The sequence below is a fragment of the Channa argus genome, chromosome 19 (genome assembly GCF_033026475.1).
Source record: "Channa argus isolate prfri chromosome 19, Channa argus male v1.0, whole genome shotgun sequence".
In the NCBI taxonomy this organism is placed as follows: domain Eukaryota; kingdom Metazoa; phylum Chordata; class Actinopteri; order Anabantiformes; family Channidae; genus Channa; species Channa argus.
The window spans coordinates 3,277,758-3,301,532 of NC_090215.1; the positions used below are offsets into that span (position 1 = coordinate 3,277,758).

Genomic DNA, 23,775 nt, shown 5'->3' on the forward strand with positions numbered 1-23,775 from the left:
GTCAAGTGTGTATGAAGCTGCTTTCTGCTCCAGCTTGTTGGGAACTTGAGAAAACGTACAGCAACTAAACCATCTGACTTCATTGTGCGTGTGTGCAGGAGTTTTTAAAAAGTGTCAAATGAAAAAGTCCTACGCTTGTGTGATAGTATGTCTGCAGCGTCTCAGAGGGTTGGAAAATAACAGTAGTCTGTGTCACATTTGCAGGTACGTGGCTTTCATGGTGGATGAACTCCATTTTGAAATCTCATACATCTTTCTGAACGGTGGATATCAATCAAAGAGAGAGACCTCTCACTCCGCCGTCTGGGATCCGGCCACTGAAAAAATGAAACCAGTTTATGATGTCTGGGTCGAAGAGCTGTAGAAAATCTTTGGAGGGGATTTAACAAAGGGAACGTAGCTGCAGAGAGAGTGAGATCTAAGAGTCAACTATAAGAATCAACTGTTCCTCCAAGGAGCGAAAAAAACACAGGGAGCACAAGAAAAGAGGCTCCAAACAAACTAAGACGTACTTTTCCTTCACAATTAAAGCGTATGATTTATAGTTAACCACAGCACCAGGTCAAAGACTCCAGAGTGACAGAGACAGAGAAGGAGCTTTGCATTCTGCCACTGACCAATCAATAGTGTGATTAATGGAGCTAATTTTACCTGGACACTGTGGATCATTACCTCCTGTGCTCCATCTCCTCCGTCCTCCTGTCTCTGTGGAGGCCAGTGTGGATAATGTGTTTGCTTCATTAACGAGAGTCCTGCAGAGAGACGGAGGCCATCGGAGGGTAAAGCCACAGACGACCGGTCACCTGGGACTGCAGCCTGGTAAGCAGAGACGCTCCATCTGAACAAGTGGCTGATATAGGAGCCACCGGGTTTTCCACAGTGATGACACAAAATGTTAGGCAGCATACAAGTCTCAGAGCCATAATCCACGACTCTAGCTTTCATGGACTCTTCTTTGTTAAGTAGAAACACTATTGGAAATATTGAAAATAAATAAATGACGAGTTCTCAACACTTTTATTCTCTTCAGTAAAGCATCAGTTCTGATTTCGTGATAATGGAAACATCTTTACTACTCGGGAGTTGTTTAAGAATTGGGCCTAAATTTAAGACAGAGGTTCACAAATCCACCTTCTCATTTCAAATCCTTGAAGTGATAGCTCCAGCTGACTTTTTAATATTACTGATGAGAGTATTGTTCCTATGTTGCTGTGCAAAGATAGTTGGTCTTTACGTTTGTTCGTGTTTGATTTGTCTTGAGTTACAACCTTATTCACACCACTTCAACTAATAGAAAGTTTGACACGTTTCACTTGGACTTGGTTTTAGTCTAGTTGAAGTACTGTGTTTCTCTGTGGGTTGAGAACATTTGCAGACCTAAGAGAAGGTCAACATAAGGTCAAGGCTGGTTTTCCTGCTCTCTGGCAAACTTGGCATTTCACAGGTTTTTATCTGACAGCAACAATAAGCATCCATTGCTGACCTTAACCTTGAGCTTGGTTTCAGAGCACCAGTTGCGATGCTTTTCTCTGTGAATTTGAGATGCATGGCTGCAGAGACCACCTGAGACTGCAGTCTGAGATCCAGTCCAAAACAGGGAACCTCCAGGGGCGTGAGTTTCTCAGGACGACCCCCACAAAATATGAAGTTGCGGGAGAACAGAAAACAAACCCAGAGGAGCTCGTGCAGTAGATGTGTTAAGGCCTCAATGTGACTCAGCTTTGCTCCATGACTTCCTGAACTCTGTGTCTCTTCATTAAGAGTGTACTAGTGTATATTTAGCAATTAATGAGTAGCTTTACAAAAAAACACATACTTTCTCATTTACTTCGAGTGGTGTCTGGTGGTGTAAATGAATCTCTCCACGGTCAGACTATAGCTCTCAAACTACAGCTCATGCGTCTTTTTCAAAGTGACCCATTAAATCTATTTAAAACGTGTTTACAATATGCTGCTGCATTTCATAGAAATCCTTCAGTCAAAACACGGTGGGAAAGCTAAATAAAGTGTGAGCAATTACAACAAAAAAGCTCTGAACCTCTTATTTTTATTATTATTGTTATTACAGCAGTGCAGAAATCTGAATGTGTCTCATTTGAGTGTCTGGAATGTCCACTGTGCTCTGGGTGTGTTTTCTTATGCATGGAGGTGTTATTCTAAGCACATTTCAGTGAGAAGGTGCAGCACATCTGAAAAAAAAAAACATTTGAAGCCAATGATGGAAATGATAGAAATTGGAAATACATTATGCGAGCAACAAGCCCGAGCCGCTCATTGAAAGGCAGCAGCCACAGAAATTGGTGTTTGCTTGTAGCTGTGGCCCAGTGGATTGCAGCAGAGGGGGGTCACTGATTGGCTCATTTAGTATCATTCTACCTGCTGCTGTTAGAAACCGGAGTATTTCTCAGTTGTCCTGTCTATATGGAAGTGGTTTATGCCGGCAGAAATATGGGAGACCAAATAAGATGGTGGGATGAGAAAGGGCCTCTGAATGGACCTGAGGGAGGCTGCACATACTCACAACAAGTGTTTTGTCTTTGATCCAAAGAGACAGAATTCATCTGTTTCTGCTTTGAAGGAACGAAGAAATGACATACGCTGAAACTGTGAACGTAAAAACTGGAATGAAAAGTTCAGACTAGGATTTTTGAAAAGAAAACTTGTTTCCTGATCCGTTTTCATGTCACAGACTCAGTTAAAGCGTATTCCCTGCAGAGATCTGTGGCAGGTCAGGAACTGTGGACACATGAACATGTGTTAATGTGTTTAGTGATCGACTGAGTGCAGCCTCTAAAGACAACAACAACAGAAGGCTGCAGAGAGACATGCAGCGGACAAATGGCATAAAATCATTTTTTTAAATGGACGTCATCAGAGCGGCTGCTGAAACATGATAAAAAAGGTGATGGGACATTTGTTAATCACCCTCCCAATGAGCCAGTGTTGGTGATGGGAACTTCTGCCATGTGGCAGATTGACCAATCTGAATCACGTAACCCAGTGTGAATAATATCATGTGACATCTGATATTGTTGATGAATGGTTAGTGATTTTAGTAGAACGGTCTGTAGTGTTTAGCTTTGACTTGGATTCCTTTACATGCTTTAATCTTTTTCATGTGGACCAAGGCAACAGCTTGACCTCTGCTGACTTTCAACAGGATCCTTTCAAGCAGCTTCGCTGCACAAAGCTACAACACCCCCTGTGCTGGGTGTATGGTCCTGATCCTAACAGTGGCAAGTCAGCAGTGCGCTCTAAGGACTTGGGTCAAATGAAAATGTCTTACTTTGGTTCACTCACACACACACACACACACACACACACACACACACACACACACACACACACACACAGGGTGTGCAGGGTGAAGATGCACTTACTCATAAGCCAGACACAGACTGAGACACTGTAGTGGGCAAAGCAACATGGGGTTTGTGTTACACCCAAACTGCCCTCTGCTCATACAAACACAGCAGAGCTAAATGAAGGAGAGCTGACTGACATGTTAACAGTAAGTTGCTTGTATCTATCTTAGAGGGCTGCTCCTCACAGTGCACACACACAAAGATTGTATTTAGAGGAATGGAGGGAGGATCTAAACATAGCAGGGAACAAGGTCTGAAAGCAGAGGAGTCCTGTGATGAGAAGCAATCAAGTGTAATTTCCTCTCACATTCCAGTCTTGTCACTAACTTTATGTCTAATGTGTCCCAGCAAAGATAAGGTAGATGCTGTTTCCATCAACACTAAATGCCAGCTCTGCACCACTGGGATTGCACATCCCAACACCCCAGAGAGGACAGCTGGGTTGTCTTTACTATTCTTCTTTACTGTGTGACTGTGTAATCTGAACAGTCTCTGCTCATTTTCATAGGTTGAAATTCAGTTTAATCCGGTGCCTAAAAATATTCTATATAAAACCAACTTAAGTAAATTTGAGTCTCCACTGTCAGGTCCTAAAGTTTCCTGAGAACTTCCTCACATTTCATCAGAACTTGACTGGTGGCAGAGAAAGGTCAGTTTGTCTTTGCTGGCATGGTAACCATGAGCACTCAACCTTAAAGCCGTCATTTCTATGTTTACCTATGTGTGAATGATTGATGGTTAGAGATGCTGTAAGTTGGATTTTGTGACCTTTGGACTTTTTGTTGGCACCTGTTTCTGGTTTTTGTGCTAAATTAAGCTCAGCTATGCTAATCTACTGCCGGCAGTATCTAAAAGCTACATTATGCAACTTAAACTAGCAGCATCATGAGTCTCAAAATAAATCCACTCTTCCCTCCTACAATGTGCTTCCACTTTCTCCGATGACTTGTCAGGCTCACGCTCTTTCAAGGTCGTTTTACTAGAGACTTTACTCATTTTATACACATATGTAAGCTTTTCCTGCTTCCCACTGTCCACACCACTAAGCTGTAAGAAATGACACTGTACAGCCCTCATTCCACGGACAAAATGCAATCCTGAGTATTTTTGCGCTTTAAGCTTTTGGGACACAAATAATTGGATCAAACTCACTTCGAGTCCGTGTTTGGATTATATTTGCATGTGTGTGATTGACTCCAGTGTTTCTTCAATCATCATCCAGACATCACAGCTTTGTTTCTGCCAACATAGATCGTATTTGTTTTTATCAATATTGTTCTGAAAGAAGCAAGTGATGGGTGGAAGTGTTCCGAAGACATCACCTGAGACGTCCTGAAAGCAGCAGGTGCTGGTTGATAGCAATCGAAATGGACATAATACAGTTTGCAGACAGTTTCATGTATGTAATATGTAGAACATAAAAATGTTTCTAACATTGTAACTTTGATAAAGTTGGGTGCAAACGTTTGCATGTTATTGTAAAATGACATAAGTGGAAAACCGAGTTGTTTTTTAGACATCATATGTATTATTATTATTATTATTATTATTATGGATAGTTTAGGGTTAATTTTGTAACCCCTATATACAATTTTAATGTAAAGGGAACTATTCCTTTCCAAAAAAACCAAAAACAAATTATCTCTGGTGCTGTTCTGCAAGTTTGTATTGACATGTTTCTATTAAAAAAACATAAATACAAAGGATGAATGTGCTGAACGTTACTGTAAACCATTTCCTGATTCATGACTGCAGCTTCTTCTACCTGAGCGTGTGATGTAGTTTATGACACCAAAGAGCCAAATGCTCCCAAACTACCGTACACACAAGTTAAAGAGTGACAGAGACAGAGAAGGCAGTTGTTAATCATGTATTGATCAATTTATTCATTCTGTCAGGACGATTCTCTATTGTCCCAACGTCTTACACAAAGAAGTCATTGTGACATGTCCAATTTGTTTTTGACCAGAAAACAGGAAGGAAAGAAAACCCAGCACATGGTCATGAAAACAGACACACATTCACACTGCTCGCCATGACAGTGATGACACTAACTTTTGCTAATGCTTGGTTTGTGTGTTGGAGGCCAATTTGATTCCCAATTCCGCCAATTTCCCCAATCGAGCCTCCTGAACTGTTTTCTTCCTTAAACTTACTTGTTCCTAAGGGTGGGTGAGGGGTGGGGTTTTGGGTACACATAAAATGTACAAAAAATAGATGCAAACAGTATTTTTTTCAAGAGAAATGATCCCCCCCCCCCCAATCTTTCGGGGAGTTTCAAAGCCACGTTGAGCAGAACTGGTTGTACGGCAAATGCTGGCATGCATGTCCACACAGGCACTGATCTTGACTTAATGTCTCACTCATTTGTGGGTAAGGAGACAAGAGCATTTGAAACGGATCTATGAGCTCTCTCAAACAGGCCAGGCAACCAGATTTCTTTAAAAACAACAAAAAAAAAGTCACTTCATTTACATACTATAAAAGCATAACAATGAGCATATTAAATGTATATGTATTCAAATTGAGGGGATTATGGGCCAAGGACAAAATAATAAGATTCACACATCAGAAAATCCAATTAAATGATGTCAAACTTACAATTTGCCTGATGGTGTTGCATTAATATGATAAAAGTAACACACAAAAATAGTGGCTTTACTCTGGAACCTGCTGACATCTTTTTATGATACAATTTCTAAATACAGAGTGATCCTACTGTATATTCTGCCCGGAATAGCTCAGCAAGCCAGTGCTGAGAACTAACATAATAAAATCTAAATATACCGATCACAAAATGCTCTCAATTTGCTTCTTTTACAACAAACAACAGCGGTATACAAACCCCCCCCCCCCCCCCCCCCAAAAAAAAATAAAACAAACAAAAAACAGAAAACAAACAAACAATTTTTTTTTTTACCAATAACAGCAAAACCAAGCACAAGTGATCTATAATTAAGGCGAGTTAAAATATTGCAGAATAATTTGGCCCCTGTGTCTCCAACAGACTGCCACAACAGTCAGAGCTCCCCGACTCTTAATCACTGCAAGGATCCAGAGCAGGGAAGGAAGGATGAACTTAAATGAGAACATAAGAAAAAGGAAACGATCCTCTTTGGAGAGAAATTGATTTTTATTTGGTTTGGTTTGGTCTCTTCCTCAGAAGCATCTTAAAGGGAACAGTGAGGACCTCCTTTCAAAACATTTTAAGTTAAAAATGAAAATTTAAAAAAATCAGAAAGAAAATTAGAAAAGGAACTGGTGATGTGATTACCTTGTGTTTCTCTTTGAGTGGAGAATGAAGTGTGTGTGTGTGTGTGTGTGTGTGTGTGTGTTGGGGGGGTGATAAGATCAGAAACTATAAACCAGCTGTTTAATCAACAACCTGATATGACAGATGACGATGCCGTGCCCTGTGGGAAGAGAGCGTGTCCCCCGGAAAGTCCTCCGTCTGATCAGGAGCAGTCAGATAGAGAAAGAAAAGCGGACAGGAAGTTTCTGAGATACAAAGTGTTGTCGACCCTTCTGTGCTCTTGGACTGAAGGTCAATTCAGGCAAAACCCCCACTGTTCCTCTGCTCCCCCCGTTTGTTAAAAAGGCCGGGGGAACCTCGATGTCCCGGGGTTACCTTTTGCATGAGTGGCCGCCGACAGGCTGTCGGGCTGTTTCTGAGGCTCTGCACAAAGCCATCACATCACCCAGGAGGAGGCGTAGCTGTGTGATTTAATACAGATGTCCAAAGTCCACAATCCTCGTCTGTGTGAAACTGGGGGCTGCCATCCCGTTTGCGCCAGTCTCTCCCCCCACCCTTGCCCCACCCTCTTGTCTCTCGCCGCTACTTTAAACCCATTCCTGCATGGAGCGTTTGCAGTAGAGTATGTGGCGTGGCGTGCCCTTCCTCTTAAACTGCACCACAGTGTAGATGAGCACCAGCAGGCACAATGCGAGCACGCAGGGGATGACGATGGCAATCGCCTTCACCGTGTTGGCCTCGTTGTCCAGCTCGATGACCACGTCGGAGTTACCGTCATCAGCCGGTGGGCGGGCGGGGTCGATTGGCATCAGCTCACAGCCCATGAAGTCCTTGAGGATGGAGCGCGGGTAACCCGGCTCCACTCGGAGAAACTGGTTGTTGAACTTCCAGTACTCCTTCCCCTTGTAGAAGTAAGTGAAACCTGAGTGGAAAAAAAAAAAACACCACACAACAAAAAATCAAGCAGGGGCACCGCAAATTTTGAAGCCTATTTTCTGCGATTAACAATTCTACTCAAGTGATGGAAAAGTTATATTAAAGCAAGCAAAATGTAACTTAAGTATTCAGTTACTTACATAACTGCACGTTACTGTGAAAATCTGTGATTGATTGACTGACTCAAATTTGTACCCGACCTGAGCAGGTCACCTCATTCAGATGACATTTCAGTGGGAACACGGATGTATTAAGGAGATAATGGAGAAAATGTCAGTTCTTCGAAATACATCCATCTAACTGAACACGGACAAATGAATGAGTGAGATCAATTATCACATCTGTCAGAGTTAAGTTCTTTGTTAGATCTAATAGAATGGTTTTCCTTCCAGATTAGGCCTTTTGTTTTTCAAAATACATTTTTACATGTCAGGTTAGGTTCGGTTTGGGTCAGATCCAAACTTATAGTCTACTGTACATTTTAGAGCCCTTGGAAATTCTAGCATCTAATCGTCCTGTACGCTGAGCCAGCTACTGCTCTGTTGTGACACTTTCCTGAAGCTTTCCAGCTGCTTCCAGACGCCCTCCCAACACGTTCCCTGCAGTCATCAGTCCGTTAACAGATCTCTGTTTTAGGTCGTGACACCCTCAGCGTACACAATTGCACCCAGTCAATCTCATTTTTCATCCACGACCCACCACTCTACTTGGCCAACCACCAAACTTCTGCAAAAGTGCACTTAGGGTGAGGGAGGCCTTAAAGAGACAGAAGCTAAAAGTGTTTCACAAGGAGCTGAAGCAGAGGTACATAAGGGCCAATTATAAGACAATGAAAAAAAAAAAAAACAATTTGGGAAATTGCAATGCATTTTAAGCAAGGCTGCTTTTTCACGCAATCACACCATAAAACAAACTGGTCAAGAACATTCAAATAATTTTCAATATACAGACTAAACCCAAATGATTGACTTTGTCTAGGAAGCAAAGTGTGTGTGTGTGTGTGTGTGTGTGTGTGTGTGTGTGTGTGTGTGTGTGTTTGAGGACGGTCATGTTGGCCACACAGGGTAGAACCCTTATTTTCAAATTAAAACACTGAACAAACCTTGACTCTCAAAAGTTACCTCACAGGAAAAAAACTGACTGAAGTGGAATCAAAGTGGTAATAACTGCTGGTTTGGTACAACAAGGCCACCTCAAACAATCCGAGGGACGGTGTTGCTAAGCCATTGTCTCCATTGCCTTCCCCTCAGGACTAATTAAATCTGGTCATGAAAGAGAAAACGCAGCCAACCAGGAGCCAAAGCCCACAGCTAATATCACACAGAGGTAAAACAAATGGTTTGGAGAAACAAGCTGCTGTGGGGCTTCTCCAATCACAAATGAATAAATGTGCTAAAAAAGTGAGCCTGGTCATTGTGACGCCTGCCTCCAGAGAAAATGAGGGTTAGTTCACTTGGGAAGACTTGTTTCTCGGCTTGGTTGTGAAACAAGTGTTTCTATACTATTTCAATATACACCAGTATTTAATTCACAAACTGAATTTGCACTGTTGAATAAAACATCTTTATATCTAATCTAAAATCTCCTTGGGCTGTGTGTTAGCATAATGTGCATTCTTCACTAATATCTCATATTTTATAGATATGATAATGACAATGATAAATCAGTTATCAGTTAAAACATAATCACCAGATTAACTAATAATCTACTACACAACCGCTGCAGTAAACATTTTACCAATGAATACTAAAGTAGTGATATGGCATTTTCCTGTTATTGCTAAAAGGTGGCGTTCATTTGTGTTGACATGTTGAAAACCAATGTCCCTGCAGTCCTCGCTCAGAAAGTCCCCGATACACTATGTAAAAAACTGAGCCCGGCAGCCTGGATGAACTCAGGCTCTTTTCTTCCTCACTGGTCCACTTTTACACTTTGTCTCCTGTGATTTATTATTCCAGCACACAGTTTTGGGGGAAAATGAGGGAGGAAACGCTCTGAACTTGCAGCCAGATGGTGGGATGGACCAGAGCTTCTTAGACTACTTGTTTGTTAGAGATGGTAGTGGTGAGGATGTGAAGAAGAGACAGGACAAAGTTCTAGGAGCTTTATCTGGGAAGGACAGGAAGTGATAAAACTAAAATCCAGAAAGCCTTAAAGAAAGTCTGTGTGCTCTGTGCATCCTGTATGAGTGTTTACTACCACACCCAGAATCTGCTCAAACTCACTGTTTTCAGAATTTTCAGCAAAATCAGATTACATCTCATAGTAACAACCTCATGGAAGAATTCTTCTCTCTTACTTATAGTTGCTTTATATTGTTGTGTCTGTGTCTCTACAGAACATATACAACTAATCTTAGAAGCAATAAATCACAAAGCCATTTTTTGGGGGAAATACGCTTATTTTAAAAGTTGTCTAAAATGGCAACTGGAAAACATAAAATCTTTAGCCTCTGTAAAAATACAATGTGATTAAGACGTATTGTTTTTACAGGAAGTATTTCTGGGCAACTACAAAGAGAAGCTCTAAGAAACTACCTACACTACAAAACAAATTCTAAAACCTAAAGTTATTCTATTTACATTTCTGCTTGTGTACAGAAAAAAAAAATGTCTGTCAGTCTTATTGAGCGTTCATATGAATGGGAACGGCTATAGGGATGGAAATCAAGAACCTGTTCAAGTTATGAACCTGTTGCATTAACTAATCCATTAGAATCACTACCTTTTACTGACCCCACGTTCGGCATCTAAGCGGCTTGAAACTGGAAGCTGCAGCCAGAGGCTCAGGTTATACAGCAGCTGTGTTGTTGATGACAATCTGTATGAGCCTTTTTTCCCCTATAGAAAATTGATCAGGTGTCACAAAGAGGCTCGATAAAGAAGTCAGACAATAACCTGAATCTGTAACAGCATTTGTCTTATTAAATCTTTAAAATTTGAATCCCTGAAGGGCTGAGTGTCACACACAGTGAAACTGTTTTAAGGTGGTCCAACTCTCACCAACATATAAACTTGTTGCTGACAAACAGTAACTCGGAAAAACTAATCTACACAACAGAGGCAAAAAGATAGAGAACCTGGCTTGACCACTTAGACCAGAACATCTAGAGCTTGCGGTTAGCTAAAATAAAAAAATAAAGGCTCTGGGGTTGTTGTTTGAACATGGAAACACACCTTTGTCCAACATTCAACACAAATGAAGTGGACACAGGGTTATTAGAGTCTGAACTGTTGTGGGTAATAGCCAGGTCAGCATCACCCCGGGGCCTCTGCTCTGAAATGCATTGCCTCATACAGACTGTCATTGGCAGCCGTTGCATGCTCAATTATGCCTGCTTATCTGGGTCACTATTGTCAGTGCACCACTTGACACACTTGTCTCTGTATACAGTCAGTCTGGCAGGCAAATGCAGGCGGTCACATACACGAGCGTAAATACATGTGATGGACACAGCCATGGTCCCCCTGGATATCAACCCACACTCTTCATGCTCTGATTCATGCCCACTCCACCTGGCCTTACCGGCAGACACGCCCGGCTACAGATCTGGCAGCAGATCCATGGCACAGATGGCCGAAGTGATCAGCACCACCTGTCCTGCTTTTGTTTTTCAACCCGGTAGCTGCCAGGACCAGGCCCAAGCCTGGCACAATGCGCCCAATAGAAGAAGCTTCTTCACACTTCACACCCTCTGAATGGCCAATGGGCAAGCGCTCCGACAGCTATAAGTCCCGCCTCAATGTCACTGCTGATGGCCAGCTGGCTGAAACCGGAATAAACGCCCAGCGGTGGTCTTGTCCTTTCTACCTTCCACAATCCTGCTTCAACTGGGTCTTGTGGTTTACAGAGCAGGAGCGGCTGATCATCGAACAGTTTGCTGGTGAAACTATTCAAAAACATACAAACAAGTCTTTCATCTTTCATTTCCAATATACAACCCCTCCCTCTTTCTGACTGTGTCCCACACTGCTACATGTATGGATGCACCCACTGGGTCTCAGCATAGTAACTGGGGCAAATTTCAATCAATGCTAGCCTGGTTTGTCTCCTGTACAGTGTGTGCCAGTGACCAGCTATAGTCAATGCTGCCTGGCACATGCACTGCGCCGCTTTTGCCAAGTCAGAGTATTGGACAGGACAAATCGTACCGTTGGCTTTGTCGACAAAGGCCCCCTGTGGTGATTCAGGCACACCTCTCCATACTGTGATGGGCTTGGGATAGCCAGGGTCCATAGTTCTCCTTTCTTCATTAAAACGCCAGTACCTAAACAGGAACAAATGATGAGCCACGGGAAGACAAAGCAGGTACAGTATGTCTGTGAAGTCTGGAATGAATCTGATTATATGATGAAAATGACTTGGTTTTTCATGCTCATACTGAGAATCATAATGCTTCATGTTAGGTTAAGAGAAACGTCTTTTACTAGTGATCCATGAAATCCAAATAGTGAAAAAGTTAAAGCCAACTTGAAATGAGATTCGTGGAGACAGGAACTGATTTAGTTTTTTCATCTTGCATCAAAATACCAAATTAAATCAGGGCTGAGTTCAGCTCTACTCATGACTGTGTGGTCATGGTTACCCACAGCTCACTGTCTGATCTAGCCTTTCGTTTGGGGACCAGAAATGTGATTTTAAGTGATATGTCTGATCTTCTTCTATGTGTTCTGTCAATATAACCAGTAATTGGTTATGGTGCACGGCTGTGTCCGATAACATCCCCGGTAATATCTATACTATGACGTACTGAGACATGAGCAATGTATTTCAATTTATCGTGGCTATTAAGCTACAATTGTGTGTAATTATAATATAACTGAAGTGGCTTATGCTGTCCATCTTAGCATTTTTAGCTTCGCAGCCTTTTGCTTAGTGTTGCCACATGATACCAAATGGATTTGCTAATAATTTGCATTAATATACCCTAAAAAGTCTGTCAATATCTTTTCATGACTATTTATGAAGTAAATCTAAACTACTTTATTTAAGAAACTTGATTCATTGCTGTGCAACAGTGTTGAGCTTAATACATCCATAGATCTGAATCTGTAAATACAGGAGATTTTAATAAATATTGAACTCTCCACTCCTGAGCCACACAATTTCCCTCTGACTTTGCAGATACATGCTGCTGCTGTGTGATTACAACCCTGATTCAATATTGTCATTCTACATTTGTTTGATTGCTGTGAGATAGTTGCATCTTGGACCACATAGCTCTTATGCCACAGTCTGCCCAAAAGTGCTCCCTCTGCATTTGTACCCACCTGTCCCCTTTGAAGAAGTAGGTCTTGGCCACATCCTCCCACCACACAGCGGTCTCAATGCTCTGGGCGGGCATGCCATAACCGAAGTGGGTGATGTCCTTAGGGTATCCAGACTCCAACACAGTGTCCTTAAACACCCAGAATTGCTTTCCTGCACATGGAGAGAGGAGGCAGAATATAAATTAGAAGGACAGGTAACTGCAGGGATTAGCTACCAGGAGCCAATCACGAGAGAAGGAAAGATTTACGAGGACAGATACAATGATTGTAACAAACAGCAGCCAATAACCTACTGCTTTGTGTTACTATATTTGATATTGATGTTTCTTTCATAAAAGAGTGCACACAGACATGGAGACAAGGTCCTCTGCCTTTGCTCAGAGGTACTCTAGACATTTTGCAGTGCTGGCACACTGAGCCAGGAACTGCTCGACTGAGATAAACACAAATAGCAGCAACCCTTGTGGAAAATTGACAACCAAACAGTCACATTAAATGTCTTTCGTTTTTCAGCCGCAGGAAACCAAGCGCAAACCTAAAAACTGGGGATTTTTTTTGTAATAATATAAAATATTAAGAAAAACAAATGAACAAATTCATAAGACTGGTTTTTCCTTCTCCTCGTGTCTCTCTGCACACCCTCCATTATGTGGAGTAATCGAGTTAAGCAGTGTGCTTTGACATCTTGTGACCTCAGGAATTACTTTTTTGGTCACTAGTGGAGGTCTAGGGTGGACTGGGAGGAAGTGGGGGAGGTGTGTATGCCAAGAGAAAAAAAGAACCAAGAGGTAAAGTATTTGGTATGTGAAATAATGCAGACTGGATCCCAGCATATCCCATATCTGCTCTCTTTCAAGCCCACACATCTGACATCTAATCCTAAAGAAGTGTTTACACTGTACTGCTGAATTGAGGGCAGTGAGAAATAAGGTTCTGTAGGAGGACTATTGGAGGAACAGAGGGACAGGGTGTTGTTTGAACGTAGGTGGGAAGGAGAGACCTCTTTTGCAAAGGAAATTTCTCTCATTTCACCTCCTTCTCTTACTGTGCCCCGCTGATTTGGGGTCATGCTTCCTCTGGCCCAGACACACACACACAAAAACGACACACCCTGGGATTCAAAGAGTCTCCCAACTCCCAAAGTGATGAGAGCTGCTTTTTCAAGTTCAACTCAATTTAAAAAAAAAACAAGAAGCATCCTCAGAGGAGATCTTTGTAAAACTACACACTTTCCTACACAAAAATCTCTTTTCTTTTAATTTCTCCTTTTCATTACTTGAAATACTGGAGATGACCTGCAAAGCCCTCCACTTAAAAGTCTGTTGTTAATGTGACTGTAAGGGAAGCAGTGATGTGGTGGCTGCTCCAATGCTCTGCTGTAGTTTGACTAATCTATGAAGAGTGTAAGTTACATCGGATGAAGATCTGTTAACAAAAAGAGACACACAAACACATAATATAAAGCCAAACACGTAAGAAAGTTATTATGTGCACTTCACCATTCCCAGTGTGACCTGAAGGATAAGCTGCACAATGTTTCCATGACTCTGCGTATGACCTACATTTGTGTTTCTGGTCTTTTGTTGACTGTGTGGGACATGGAATTATTCTACTTATATTAACTAGATACCCTCTATATAAGGGTACATCATCAGATCATTCACAGTATGGAATGATGGGGATCCTCAGGCCCTCTGGGGCCACTGCATTGAAACCAGACATGATTTTGGTTTCAATATAAAACTTTCAAAATGTGAAATTCTCTTTGGAAACCTTGGATTACACCTCCTCCATACTAAAGTTGATAGGGACCATTTCTGGGGGGCTGCTCTGGTGCATGAGCTCACGCAGCAAGGGTAACCAGACCATTTGTTAAGGCTCCAATGAAAAAAAAATTCCCTTCATGGTTTAATAAAGTATCTATATATCTATCTATGCTCCATTAAGAATATGCTTAATTATACTGTGCAGCATTTCAAATAAAAGTAGACCACACATGGCTCTCTTGCACGTACACTTGTGATGATGGAAACATGGAAAATGTCTAATTATTAGCTTCATGCTGCACTGAAAGAATGAACAACCCAAGCTACATGTATTTCTAATGTATGCCAGCAGTATCTGCTCACTGCCATGGTCTATAATGCCTTAACAGCAATCTGCTAATGAGAGTGCTTTCCATAAATTATGAGCAAACTATATTCTGTGCTTTCATGTGAGTACACTTCATCAGACAAGGAGCTGTTAGAGGGCATTCACAGAGGCTGCTTGGACGAGGACCTTTGAGTGCTGCTGCATGTTGTTTTCTATCCAAGTTTTTTCCAATTGTTTTTGTTTTTTTCTTCCAAATGGGGGTAGACAGAATAAGGCCTTCTGGGAAATCAGCTTTCCATGTGCTAATAAAAATGGCCTTCTGTTAGTATACACTTTTATAAATCTGTGTGCCACCCCAGCCTGGGAAGCTCAAACCTGCAGAGCTTGTGACACATGGGAGCAGTGGTGCACATTTCCAGGAATTGTTTGGGGCTGGAAATAGAAATTGGTTTGAGTGAAGATCTGTAGTTTTTAGCCCAGCAGACTTCTGCTGCTTACCTACGCCTCCTTTCATCAACACCCTCTCTGTCACGGGTTCTCTTAAGTGGCTTTTTGGTTTCAGTCATAATTAGCATTACATTTCTGTTTTTGGGGCAGCTTAGTCTAGATTTGAACATGTGGACACATCGTTTTAGAAAATAGAATTCCTGTAGAGAAACATGTGCTGTGACAGGGATTCTAGGAGCTATGCCTGCAAGTCAGGTTTAGCTACTTCAATTAAAACATACTGTGTTAGTAGTATCAGGAAAACCAACCTCAACAGCAGTTATTATTAAATGATACAACTATTGGATTATAGGGATTTTCCAACCAAGGGAGCAAAATACTACTTTAATCTTCCACAGATTTACATCAGAATCACACACACAGATAGGATAAAGGCAGTTTTCTTAGTAAACGTAACAACAAATAGCAGCTCTGAAAGATAAAAATCCTCTGGTTGTTCCAAGTGCATAAACATATAGAGAATATGTGCAGAAAACTACAGATTAAAGAAGCGATCTTGTGGTTCAATTACCCAAGCACAGGATTAAATCTGGGTGGGAAAAGTGAAGAAGCAGCACTTGCCCCCTCCCTCATCAACACGACCGTGCTGCCCTTGAGCAAGGCTTTTAACCCTAACTGCTCCCGTTGAGGTACTTAGCTGACCACATGTCGGACTGTTCCCTTTCAGTGAAACTAACCTGAGTAAAAAATCATGTGCATAAAGCTGAAAACAAAATGTTTAGACTTTGCTGTAGATCATTATTCAACAAGACAGTGTAAACCAGAATTGTGCAGACATACGTCTGATCTGGGTTGTTGTGGCTCTAACAGAAAGATCTTCACAAAGTGATGATGACTGTGGTCGAGTATATAACCTTACCTTTGAAGAAGACAAACTTGCCCTCACTGTTTTCATAGACGGCATCTATCTTGGGTGGCAGGCCCCTCCAGAAAACACTGATGAGCATGGGGTACCCTGGCATTACTGAATTATCTCTCACTCGCCAAAACCAGTGGTCCTAGAAGAGAACAGAGGACTTTTGTTTAAGAGATCTAAGTAAAGCATGATCCAGTTCAAATATGATGAAGTTAAAGCTAAAAATGTATCCCATCACTGCGTGGGAGACACTAAGGGGGGCTGCTGTGCAGTGAAGTTCACCAGATGAAACTTTTTTTTTCATAAGAACCAGTTGCAGCTCTCTGAGCTTATTGCTGCCCCTTGTTACTGATAAATATTAGGGTTTAATTAAAAATGTGAATCAGCAAACTAAAATCACAAAGTACTATAGTCAAATGTCCCTTTGAAATATAGTGAAGTAAGTACAAAGTGAAGTACAAAGTAGCATATGTTTGTACTTTTGTACAGCACCACACAGTCCTGTTGGCAGTAGATGAGTACATCTACTAAGTTACTTTCCACAGCTGGTTTTGACTAATCTTCCTGGCTTTGAAATACAGCATCACAGAGCTTTTCTACTGGAGGAACCCAGTACTGTCTGCCAGTACACAGGCACCTACTACAACAATTGTCAATTAATACCAAGGTTTTAATAATTTTCTGCTTCCACACTTATTTTTATATTGCCAGCAATGTTTTCGGAGTTTTTTTTTTTTTATATTAGATCAGGTAAATTTTTTGTTGCATTTTCTTAAAACTATAATTTTAGTTTTAGCCCTACTTCATGCAAGTAAAGTCTGTGTCCTGGATGAATAGTATGTAACAAACTTGAAGTACTCTTCAACTATAATTTGCATAAAACATGTATCGTCAAACGACAAATTGTTAATTACTTAGCTGCTGCAGTAACATGGTAAAGAATATACAATGAATTCTGCATAATCCAACAAGGTTGGCAGTGAGTTATTTTGCCAGACACCGGTGAATTTGGGCCAACTTGTACAACAAAGCCTGGTGGTGATGTTTGACTTCGTTTGCTTTGACAGCTGTGATGCCTTTGAGATCCAAATATACTTTCTCAGGGTGCCTGGAAAGCCTGTGTGACCGTCACTACACATGCACGCCAATCTTGAAGAACATACTGGAAAAACCATCAAGTAACAGGGGCAAAGTGATAGCCAGGACCTTAATGGAAAAGCAAGAGTCTCTGATTTCCTTCGGGGGGAAACGTGAGCGCAGCCAAGTGGAAGGTGTGTCTTTTTGATGTTAGATGAAACTTGATGACAGTGGGAGCCGAGGGGAGACCCAGCTGTGAAAGCCATTAGAACCGGCGAGATGTCCCACCCTTTGGCAACAAAGAGCCAATTGCGCCTCCTAAACACACTTGGGTGTCAGGGCCAAAAAGCCTGACCTCATAGAGAAGGACGCAGAGCCAGAGAGAGGGGACACAATGCATCATCACACCCTGTCTCATTCACAGTGAAAGCTAAATAAACAGCCCATTTATCAAACTCTCTGCCCTGCTCTCAGTCTCGTTCTCTGTCTAATGCGATTGTTTCACTGGGACTCTCCACAGTCCCTGGACTCTTCCTCCTCTTTCTTTTCATTTCACCTTGTCTCTCGTTTCAGTTCCCCGACTCGCTCACTTGCTCAATGCCTAGTTCCTCAATAGATTTCAATGGTTCAGCATTTTCCTCTGGACCCAGTCTGGCCCCATAATTGAAAACAGTTCAAACTGTAAAATCCAAGCCATTTGAATTCTTTTCACTTTATAAACCCTGCTGTCCTGCTCTCATCTTGAAAATTCACTGGTCAGCCACAACCATAATACCAACACACCCTGACACAGGTCAGCTATGATGCTATGTGTGCTCTGTCACCTGTTGTTCATCATCAGCATTACATTTTTTCTAACTGAGCCCTGTCCATCATAACATTAAAACCACCTGGAGGTATTAATGTTGTGGCTGACCCAGGGAGCATACTGCTGCACTTAGAATCTTTCTTCTTTTGCTTTCGGCTGTTTCCTCTCAGCGGTCGCCATAGTGAATCCCTTAGAATAAGTATCTGATACTCTAAAAGTTTATTCTTATTTGAAGCTACAAATCGCATCCTCTGTTCTAAAAGGACAGTGCAGGTTTTCTCACAGAAACTGTCTCACGGTGCAGCATTATGGATTCAGAACAATATTGCTGAATTACCACAGGCCCTCGATTTAAATATGAATTTTACACTGCTCTGCGACATTAACAAATTGCCTCTACCTGTGATTTTCCATCAGTGTCAAGGAACGTTTATGAAGCAGAACACAAACTGCAGAAATTGTCCTGCTAATAGGTTTTGTGAGTTGTCAGTTATAAACCCTGTCACTATACTGATAAAGGCCTGAGGTGACAACTTTTATCTTCAGAGCAATGCTAACCATTTTGCATTTCTGAATTTTAAATTACTTCAGCAGGTACTAGGTCAAAGATCAAATGACAATATTAATTTAAGGGTGAACAAACATGCCCATTGTAAAATATGATTAAAAACAACCAGAAAGAGATGCAAAACAACTGACAAAGACAAGCAAAGAAACACAAAAAACTGCAAAACTATCAAAGAGGTGCAAACAAAAGAACCACAAAGAAAGCAAGAGCAAAAGCAAAAGCAAAAGCAAAAGCAAAAAGAAAACGAAAAAAAAAAAGAGAAATAAAGTTTATTTTAAATTTTAACAAAAAGGAAAATGAATGCAGTCTTTCCCTTGGGAAAACAGAGGTAATGGAGAAAAGGCTGCAATATTTTCTATCAGGACGAGGCCCAGCTGTAACAAAGAGATTAAAAGTAAAACCTCATCAGCACCAGCATCCAGGTCAGTCCTGTAAGTGTGTCTGCTGCTGCCATGTGTTTGAGTGAGGAGGTGAGAACATGACACAGCCGGAGGATGAACTGTGTTATAGGACGACTGTTTCTGACCTCACACTCAGTTAATGTGACGCACACACATTGCAGGTGTTAAAGTGATAGCAGCATTTTCTAGAATTCCTTGCCAAAATGTTTTTCACCAAAGACAAAAGTCTACAGATATCCAGCTTTTTAGCACACCGTATTTGCAGTTATGTAGTGGACACTTTTTGTGTCTTTTGTGTCCAGCAGACTGTAACAAAAGTTTATAAATGACTATACGTGAATGTAACTGCAGCTGTTGTAAATAGTGAAGTATGACCTTGAAATACAGTCACTACCATATTAAACAGTGGTTAGATTTTTCAACCGGCAGCGGGTTTTACTCTAATCTGGAAACTTTACAGTTTATCCATATGGCAACATTTTCAAATCCAATAAATGTAGCCAACTTAATCAGACATGTAAGCTTCCAGGCCCCTTAACATTAGAAGGCAGAAGGGCCTTGACAATAAATGGAATTTTACTTACACGAGATGGGGTTTACAGTGTAATTCAATAATAATACAAATAAAAGTTCTATATCCATAGATTACACAGAAAACACATTATTTCTTTTTTCCTGAGGTGGGATTAGAACTGGGATATAGAACTATAAAATGAAACCTGATGAAACCTTAGAAATTACAAGTATTGTACAATTGCTAGCTACTGGTTTACGAGGTTGAACGTGTAAACAAGCAGCTTACCCACCGCTTTATCAGCGGGTTGAGACTTATCATATTGTCTGTTGCCACATGTCATATGCTGTGTCCGCCAATGTCCACGATGTAGTGATAAACCTTTGTAGAATGGCAGTTACATATTATAACTCCTGATTCTATGACCCTTAGTCACCCTCCATCTCTGCTCCCAGGAAAAGAGACAGTAAGAAGACTGGACAACTTACTGCTCACTTGACCACTGTGTTCTCATTAATGGAAGTTGAAATCAAAGCTCAAACAGTCAAGTGGTCAATCCTGAAGAGGCGTCCTAGAATTCCCTGCTCTAAATGTGTCAAGGAGGAAGGACATGTCTCTCAGTGTGTGGTAAAAGCCTTTGAGGAGGAAGCGCGGTAAATTCTAATTAGTTACCTTACTTTAAAAAAAAATGCAAACAGAAAGATTTGTAGCAAATTTCTGTTTTTAAATACACAACTAATTAGAATGTACAGTGAGGAGAAGGAACACTAGAGAGTGGCAGCTGATTTTACTATATCTTCATCAGAAGTAGAGGAGGCCAATGGCCTGATGACATAAGTGTGGTCATTATACATGGCTACAGGTGACATCTGACTCTACATCCATATGTTACTACACTCCAACCTTTAAGGGAAATGAGTTTGCTCAGGGTAAAACCAGTGGAATAGTTTGTGGGATCATACAAAGTTGAACCTGAAGTGACTGATATCATAAAAGTGTAAGCTGTGTAATTTTAATAGGACATTTATTAGTGAAACTGGATCTATGTGACTATACTATACCATCTGTGAACCTCAACTGACCCTCTGTCACCTCACTGCAAAGCAAAATCAGCAACCGTAAAACAAGTGTGGCACTCAGGCTGCCCTGTGCTTTGTAAATCAGCCACTTTTTAACATTGGAGGGAACATTACTGAACTTAGTGCTGTGTTTAACATTTTACCTTCTAAACTTACATCTGTTCAGAAAACATAGCTCTTCCAGCTGTGGCAGCTGTGATGATATTCTTTGACTTGATATAATCAAAGTATTGGAAATACTTTCACTCAGGAAAATACAAATGAAGCACAGCATCAGGTGAGGCAGAGCACTGCAGTCACTTTTGATGGCAGATGGCTACAGCTGTTTGCAAAATTACTTACAATGATTGGCTCCTTCACAGCTGTGCTGCTACTAACATCCAATCATATATATATATATATGTTAAAGTGCACCTCGTAAAGTTATCCTGGGGTTGGAGAGAATTGGCCATTTAGGAGGCAGTCTGATGGAATAACATTGTCCAGTTGCATTATGGGCATTAATGAAGTTAAAATGAGCATATTTTAGTCTCTGCTGAACAGGGTTTGACAAGAGTTTTTTTGTATTAACTGACAATAATCATGATAAACTACACCCTGCTGTCATGTGGAATAAATTTGGTTTTGTGACGTTCCAAAACTGCATATAGCACAGTTTTCTCAGCAGTACGTTGATGAACTGCACTCTGTGATCCCTAAAGTGGAGCACTGAAATATTTTGGAAACAAAACCTCTATCACTGCAGGGCAATAGTTTTCCCTGGTTTCACCTTTTTCTGCTCCCAAAAAACATACAGATACAGGTACTGCTCCAGTGCCCATCATAAAGTTACTAACTTCAAGTGAGAAATGGCCCTAAAAGTCTAACACAGAACAAACCTTCTGTCAAGAAATGTTCTACTTACATGTAAATGTAAATAAAACTCCAATCCAAGTAGACATGAGATAAGGGGAGGAAAGACGGCTCTACCGTAAACATATTGTAAACTGTAACTGACCAGACTGGTGCCAATATACCAGGTTATACAATATATATAATATTGTCATCATATTCTTCATATTAATATGATGACAATATGATTGTCATCATACTGTCATCATATTCTACATATTAATATGATGACAATAGGGCCTAAAAGCTTTGAGTTCTGTAGTACACTGCTTTTCACTGAGCTGAACAAACCTCAAACGGGTCACACTGGTGTGTACTCAAATGTGGGTCAGCCTTGGTTCACAATAAATCAGTTTCACTTCCCACAATGTAGATGCAGCTTTTGCTAAACTGAAAACCTAGTCTCAGTCTTCCCAGGCTCTTTGACCAGATAAACCTGCCCTGAAGACTTTCCTCTAAAGCTGTCTACTTTACATAGCTGGACCACCTGTGGACTTCAGGGGCTGAGAGAGTGCTGGGATATCTGCTATAATGACTTGGCATTGCCTAGAATGGATTCTTGCAAAATCAAGAGGGGGATAGAAAATATAGTCAAGCCGGGCAGAGCAGAAAGACCTACAGCATGAAGTAACTGAGCAGACTATCAGTCAATCAGGCAAAATTGAAATCAATCTTATAAATGACAGCAACAGAAGACAAACATTAAAACATAACTGATACAAGAATCATTTCCATCATGATAGCCAGTCTTTAGCCTAATATGTAAACTCTAAAAGGAATATAACAAGCTCTGGAGAAATACAAACATCACTGATTATGTTTCCAGATCCGATGCTTTATAGTGGAGAAGCTACCAGAAGGCATTGACATGATATCTTATATTTGTGGACAAAACTGGCACAACACTGTCAGAGAATCACAAAATACGAGGACCAACTGTTCCTCCTGTGAAACCTTTTTATGGAGTGAATCCAAGTCAAACCTGGGATGCCTTATTGATTTCACTTCATTAACCACACTTCATCCGCAGGCTGAGACATAGATTATGCTAAAGAGTGAGCAAATCATCACAAGTAATGTTACTGCTGCTCTCAATGAAGTGAACACAGTGGATTTAAGGCAAAACTTACATGTGTTCTGCATCAAATTATCTCGCTCTTCCATCCATCTGTACTTTTGAAAATTGTGAGCTAATGCTACTTAGAAAAGCCAACAAATATTCATATAAGCAGTCAAAATGAGGAAGCCAAAAGCCAGCATGACTCTGCTTATGCTCATGTAACTTCACGTTTTACTTTTTCTTGTTATCAGATTATTCTAGGGCTGTGCCCAAAAAGGTAAGCTGGCAACAAGAATGAGCTGCCAATTAACAACTCCTGAATCGAAGAACCAAACAGTTAATTCTACGTGTGTTATAGAATAGGAAAGTAAGAATATATGCCTGAATACCAATTCACGAATCCATATCCCCATAGTCAAATATTCCATATGATTTTTGCTATTTCTCCATAACTCTGAGCTAAATCTGACCCATGAAGTAGATAAAAGGAACCAAATGAAAGAAAAAATGAAACTGACATTTTTAAACATTTACAATATTTAGCAGTAAATGTCTATCAGCCCTGCACATTGCCTTGGAAGGATTTTAGCATTCTTAAAGAACAGCATCACCTCAGGTCTTAGGTCCTTCTACAGCATTTCTATAGGATTAACTCAGGACTATGGGTATGGAAACATCTTCACTAGATACTAAAATCTGCATTTTAGCCACAAAGTATTGCTGAGGAACAAAGACGATGTTAATTTCGATGTAAATGTGATTAAATGGAAGAATACAACAGCAACGTTCCAAGTTTGACTCTTTCAAGGCTACCAAAAATAAAGGTAAAAAGGCTATAAAGAGAATCAGAAAAAATAAATTACTTAATCTACTTTACTAGATCACACAAAAATACAACTGTTAAATCAATATTTGTGTTGGCTGGCCACTGCTGGTGGGATTTGGCTTTAGTCTAATATAAAAAGAGGTCAGAATTTAACAACATTAAACTGATGTTGGATTACTTATGACATATAAGTTAATAGATTGGGATGATCACACAGTGGAATTTAATTGAAAAATTAAACTGAAACTTAATTTACCATCTCTGCCTTAC

The 23,775-nt window shown here is 40.7% G+C and overlaps 1 protein-coding gene across 3 annotated transcripts in view; it reads right to left on the minus strand.

Moving 5' to 3' along the window:
- Positions 1-5,220: 5,220 nt before the first annotated feature.
- LOC137104680 (matrix metalloproteinase-16-like) overlaps positions 5,221-23,775 on the minus strand; it is a 72,785-nt gene continuing 54,230 nt past the window's right edge. For 2 of the 3 annotated variants that reach the window (XM_067486260.1, XM_067486259.1), the window contains 4 exons: positions 16,285-16,423; positions 12,825-12,975; positions 11,706-11,821; positions 5,221-7,540 (listed from right to left, as the gene is read on the minus strand). In XM_067486260.1, the coding sequence (XP_067342361.1) occupies positions 7,206-7,540; positions 11,706-11,821; positions 12,825-12,975; positions 16,285-16,423 (741 nt within the window). In that variant the 3' untranslated portion in view covers positions 5,221-7,205. The remainder of the gene's footprint in view (positions 7,541-11,705; positions 11,822-12,824; positions 12,976-16,284; positions 16,424-23,775) is intronic. The other variant, XM_067486261.1, reaches the window with a different exon arrangement.